Source organism: Vigna angularis, chromosome 5 (genome assembly GCF_016808095.1).
Source record: "Vigna angularis cultivar LongXiaoDou No.4 chromosome 5, ASM1680809v1, whole genome shotgun sequence".
Lineage (NCBI taxonomy): Eukaryota > Viridiplantae > Streptophyta > Magnoliopsida > Fabales > Fabaceae > Vigna > Vigna angularis.
In genome coordinates, this window is record NC_068974.1 from 12,484,311 (window position 1) to 12,490,631 (window position 6,321).

General features: G+C 34.8%; 1 protein-coding gene across 1 annotated transcript; it reads right to left on the reverse strand.

The window, feature by feature from the left end:
* Positions 1-590: 590 nt before the first annotated feature.
* Positions 591-5,899, reverse strand: LOC108339230 (serine/threonine-protein kinase AGC1-7). Its single transcript, XM_052878125.1, has 5 exons — positions 5,679-5,899; positions 4,747-4,882; positions 3,229-3,297; positions 2,444-3,132; positions 591-1,458 (listed from the first exon to the last, which is right to left on the reverse strand). Exons 1-5 carry the CDS (start codon positions 5,897-5,899, stop codon positions 591-593), a joined length of 1,983 nt encoding a protein of 660 aa, XP_052734085.1.
* Positions 5,900-6,321: the final 422 nt, after the last annotated feature.

Genomic DNA, 6,321 nt, shown 5'->3' on the forward strand with positions numbered 1-6,321 from the left:
GGACTATCAATCTTAGTAAGATATTTGAACAAATTACCATTAGGACCAGACAGTCGTGGAGCCTGATCGATCAATCAACTGTCAAGGCGATTAATTCTAACCTTGAACAACTTATGGTAAATTATGATTATTAATAATTGGATTGTAATTAGATCGTTATTAATCAAAAGCCCACTCCAAAATCTATAAATACAGATTTGAAGTAAGGAAGTAGGTGATTGTATTTACTACACCATTAATATTTGAATTATAAAACGTTGATTTGACTTTAACATCGAAGAGCCAAGAAGACTTGGACTAAAAGACAACTTTTGGACCCTTTAGACAATCTTCTGGACCTTAAACGTTGTTCTTGACTCTACACCTAGAAATGGATAACCTATATGTAATTTTCTCAAATGAGCTATACTGGAATGCTAAAATAGTATAAAGAGGAAAGTGTATAAAAGAAGTTGAAAAGGAGAAAAATAAATCTTTTACTAAAATTTACATGTTTGTGTACAACATTTAACTTTCATAGATATCTTCCAAAATTTGTTTTGGAGATATAATGTACATTTTTGTACAAACGAAGCATCACATATATACTTTTAAAAGTACTCAAAATTTTCATAAGATGAATCTGGTTGTGTATGATTGCTTTTATCACTTGCAATAATATCTGTAACCTTCTTATCCATTGGTGGAACATCTGTTTTTCTATCGTACTTAGAAAAATCAAAAGATTCTGGTATAATAGGAGGTGTAGCACTTCTAACAAGAGCCCAATTCACTCCATGGAAGAAAGGATGTTGCTTTATTTCTGTGGCACCTCTGTTGTAAGCAAATCTTTTTTTAGGCTCTTTCACCAACAACCCTTCTATAAGGTCTCTTGCAACTTTGCTAACAACTGGTTTTTCTGGAAACCTTAAGGGCTGTCCTACAACATTGAAAAGGGTAGCTTTGTTTCCAGCACCTTTAAAGGGTGTTATCCCATGCAAAAGCTCATACAAGAAGATTCCAAAGGTCCACCAATCCACTGCACTACCATGTCCTTCACCACGAATAATCTCTGGTGCAAGATACTCATGTGTCCCTACAAAGGACATTGACCTCACATTTGTAGGCTCAGCCATTAGTTCAGGGAGGCATCCTCCAACCACAAGGCCAAAATCAGACTTTGTCTTGCGATTCTTTTTTGAAGGCAAAATCCGTGGAAAGAAACTTGAGTGCTGCATGCAACCATGTATTGTTTGATCATGACTTAGAATGCCTCCAGAAGGACCATTACTACTTTCATGTGTAGATGAGGACTTCACTAGTGTAGGATTCACAGAGCACCGAAGAGATAAGTCAAAATCTGATAACATTATGTGACCTTTATCTCGAACTAGAACATTTTCTGGTTTTAAGTCTCTATACACAATGCCTAACATGTGCAAGTATTCCAAGGCTAACAAAATTTCTGAACAATAAAACCTGTCGCAGCAAATAAGACATTGAATTCTTAAATTTGTTACAAAGTTTGTCAGATTTTTTTATTAGTGCACAGTTTAGGTGGTAAGAGATTTGACATGTTTCTTTCTCTTGCGTAGATAAACAAAGATTATCAATAAGTTCAATTCAGTTGCACAAATGTAAGGATAAACGATTGTAATTATATTGTGCTGTGAAATAGAACATATAACATAAGGACAAGATTCACTCTCATGTGTATAACTTTCCTTTCTTTTGAAGCAACATAATTGTTATGAAGTTACTATATTTTTTAATTGTTATAAGAAGTGTGTGTAGAAATACAAAAAAACAAAGAATTCATTAAACAAAACTCAGCCCAAAAAGTTGACTAAAAAAGCTTTAAATAGTGTTACACTATTTCATCCTTAACTTAAAAGGATATTAGGTAGAAATAAGTAAACTGCATTTGTTTTATTGAAACTCCGGCGTATTATTAAGGTTAAATATGTTTTTGATTTCTAAACTTTCGCATGAAATTTAAATTTATATAAAATTGAAATTCATTTATATTTCAAAATTTGATATAATTTGGTATCCAAACTTTAAATATGAATAGATATAGTCTTTCTAATCCAATTGCGTTAAATTTTTTTGTGACAAACGACATTTCAAGCTAGTATTTGAGTTGTTTACATTTCAACTCAATTGTTAGCCTGGAACACAGTTTAACACAGAAAAAATTAACGTCATTGGATTAAGATGATTATATCCATTCATTTTTAGAGTTTAAAGACTAAACTTTATCAAAGTTTGGGACAAAGAAGAATTTTAATTCCACATTCAAGTTTAGAAGCTACAAACATATTTAACTTTATTTCATATTTATTAACCTACCATGTTTAACAACTTATATTAAACATATTAACATATAATCATGTCTTGTAGGTATTGTAGAATGCACTTTGGTGGAATCCAGGTGCCATGTATATGTGTTTAAGCAACTAACCGTGTAGCTTCTTCAGTGAAATGCTTGTCAGGTTGTTTCATTCGAAGAGAATGCAAACTACCACTGCTACAAAACTCCATGACCAGACAATAGTATTTATCAGTCTCAAAATAAGAATATAAAGTTGGCAGAAAAGGGTGATCAAGAAGTCCAAGAATCTCTCTTTCTGTTTGTGCCCTCAAAAGCTTGTTTCTACTAGCAAGTGCTGCCTTATCCATTACTTTCATGGCAAAGAATGCTTTGGTTCCTTTAAGTTCTACAAGGTACACACTTCCAATATCACCATATCCAACACGCTTTAGAAGCTTGAAATGACTGAGATCAAGACCATTACCCTTAGAAACCATGTTAATTGCATCCCACCTCACATCATCTCCAGTATGAGGCTTAATATGTGCACTGCAAATGCTCTCCAAACTATCACTACGAGAGCTACTGCCACTTCTATGGTCACCTAGAATGCTTTTTTTTGTAGGTACATTAAAATTTCTTGCAGCTTCTGCTATTGCTCTTGGTGATCTTGTTGAAGGGTTGTCGTTTGAAGACATTCTTGCACTTGGAGTGGTGTGCTTAGTCGTGGTTTTGTAGTCACTCATGAAAGCATGATTAGTAGTATATTGATTTTCTTTGTGGACATGACTTTCTAAATTATTTGATGAATTTGCATAAGCCTGATTCATCTCGAGAATCTGCATTTGGAATTCAAGATATAATTTAATTTCCATTAATAATTTTTTGGTTAAAAAATCATTCCTAAATTAAAGAACAAGATATATAACTCTTACATTAGGTAAACGAGGCCTTTGGGTAGGCGATTGAGGAACAAATGCAATGACACCCTTTAAGAGGAATTTCTACAAACACAAATGCTAAAAATTAAATTAGTTATGATAGGTTTATTTCATGTCATATTAAATATAATTTCAGGTTTATTTTCTCTCATTATCGGCTATATTTCATGACAAATTATTTTGAATGAAAAATTATTTTAATATTTTTAACCAAAAGTTCTAATAGAAAGTTTTAGAAATAAGTAGCTATTTTTTCAAAATAAATTGAACAAAATACATAATTATAAAAAAACATTATGAATTAATTAAAAATGTGTTATAATTTTTTGTTCACATACAGCAAAAGGAAATTATAAAAAATGTAGTTGTATATAAGCATCAAATTGATGAAGAAACAATACTCATTTCATAATGGAATATAAAAAACAAACGAATTAAGTGAGATATAAAAGTCAAATACATGTGTGATCCTTTTTACAATTATTAGAAATCAAAACCATTTCATCTTGTATAAGGATTGACACAAGTAATGGTATATGACTGTGGATAAACATGGTGAGAAAAAGAAAGAAGGTGTCCTTTAAAAGAGATGCTAGAAATGCATATGAAACTAAAAGTTAAAAATATCAATAACACCTTATAACTTCATAGGCTCTCTGAGATTGAACAAGATAAACAATATGTTTCCCTGGCCATGTATATCCATGAAGAGAAATCTTTGAATTTTGAAATTTTGAGAAAGAAAGAAACAAAGAGAAGAAACGAGAATTTTCTTTGGTTTTAGGAAAGAACTAACAAATTGATATTGAAAATAGCTTGTTCTTGATTGGATCAACATCCACCATCATAAACACTTGGAGTTCATGAGAGGAATTTGTGGAACAAAAGAGGGAAGATAATAATAGAACCATAATATGTGTATATACATAAATAATTAAAATGTGTTTATGCATTATGTAATTGCCATCAAGATAAATGGAGTAGCGTCTAATTCTCTTCTAAAATAATGGTTTATGTAATTCCCTTGTGAAAAAATATTTTTTCATATATACTTATTTACTTATATATATTTGGTTTAAACCCTCGTTTGGTCCTTGTATTTGTGTGTCAATCTTAAGTGGGTCATCGTTTTTTTTTCGGTCTCAATTAGGTCCATAAACTTGTAAAAATGAGCCAATTAAGCCTTCTCCGTTAAGTTTTCACTAACGACGTCTAACTGTGATGACATGTTTATGCTGATATGCATTGTTTCAATATGTAGAATTTTTATTTAAGTTAAAGAAGTATGACATGGCAAAATTGAAAAGGGAATTAGAGATTTGGCGCGTTCTTCTGAACGTTCTTTGCAAAATTGAAAAGGGAATTAGAGATTTGGTCTAGAGGGGTGACCAGTGTCCATCGCTTCATCATCTTACAACGTCTTCATCTTTCCTTCAAGTACTATCGTCGTCTCTATGAGGTCGCCGACGGTAGATTCTGGTCGCCGACGGTGGATTCCGGCGTCATCAGCACCTGCACGAGGAGAGGCTTCTCGGCACGGCTACCTTCAGCAGCATCGTCGGCGGGATCACCTTCATTGGCCCAAGATGCATGCGTGTTGACCAACTCTCTACCATCAACTGTGTCGGGATAACCAACTCCGTCCTCCCTTCCCACCTCGAAAGCAACCTCAAATCCTTCCCATCAACCAAAGCTCGCACATTTCCCACCCCCACTTCAAGAAACGAGGCAAGTTTCAATTTTTTGTCCTGTTTGTATCTAAACACAAGTCTAATATCTAAACCACAAGTTTAATTTGACAATTAAACTTCTGTCAATCCATGATTGTAATATTGTATTATCAATTTATCAACCTAGTTTATACCTTACTGTCAATACTTAATTGTAATATCAGTTTCTGAAATAAAAATGAGGCATATAACAATTAAGTCAAATATAATTTTCCTCAATCCATGCATTGGATAAGCTTTGTTCAACGCCAAAACCCTTTCTGTAACACCCCTCACATCACTTTCACTAGGATTTCCAACAGCGATTGTGGTTTGGATCTATGCTTGAAGCTGTGTAAAAAGCCTTGCAGCATTTCTTTGTTCCTCGGCAAGTTGTGAGGGTTGGATTTTGTTGGTAGCAAGTAGCATCTCGGTGGCTGCAGAAAACAAAAGAGCAGATGATAGTTTAAGAGCCAAAAGTGGTGCCCATTCACTACAAGAATTTAGCTTATTTTCAAAGGTTTATTACCGAAGGCCTAAGGGCCATCGGTAAATAAGTGTTTTTGACGGTCAAATTGAGGATTACAAACGGGCATAATGAAATGTAGTTACCGAAGATCAAAAGAGCATTATCGAGGGGTTTATGGCCTTCGGTAAGAGGCTCGACCCCTTAAACTAATTAATTGGGGCTATTGTAGGAGGTCGTCCCCAATTTCGTAAGACACGACCCTATACCTATATCGACTTCTTGTGGTGCTCCCCATTTCCTCCTTCTCCGTTCTCGTCCCCAATTTGTGCTTCTCATTCTTTTCCTCTCGCTTTTGTTTGACGTTTCTCTTCCTCTCCCTCTCCTTTTCCCTTTCCCGTCTGTCCGGTGGCATTGTGTGGGTAGGGTTCGAGTGGTGTTCCACCAGTGCGTTGGCGTTGCCGTCAGGAGGGTGGTCCGTTAACATCATGGTGTATGGACGTTGCTGTCAGGAGGGTGCTCCCGTGACGTGAGGGTGCATGTCTTCGTCAAGGGAGGCTATTGGGAGACGCATCGAGGTATGTTCTTTACTGGCTAAATTTATATATTCGGAGAAGAGAGATAAATGTGTGCCTGAGGAGTAAAAGAAGAAAGTGGTTTCGGTATTCATGTTTGCTACTAGGTTAAGAGTTACTGTGAGATACAAAGAACGTAGTTTCTCAATATATAGCTATTTATAGTGATCAAGGAAGAGTATAGAAGAGAGGTGAAAGTAAATGATAGGTCTTGGTTCAAGACAGAGAAGAAAATGGAGTAAATGATGCTTATCAACATGACTGAGCCACTAAAAGGTTAAACTGGGACAAGTGTGTAAATTGAGGTAAGCAAGCCTAACACAAGATGGCAAGTGGC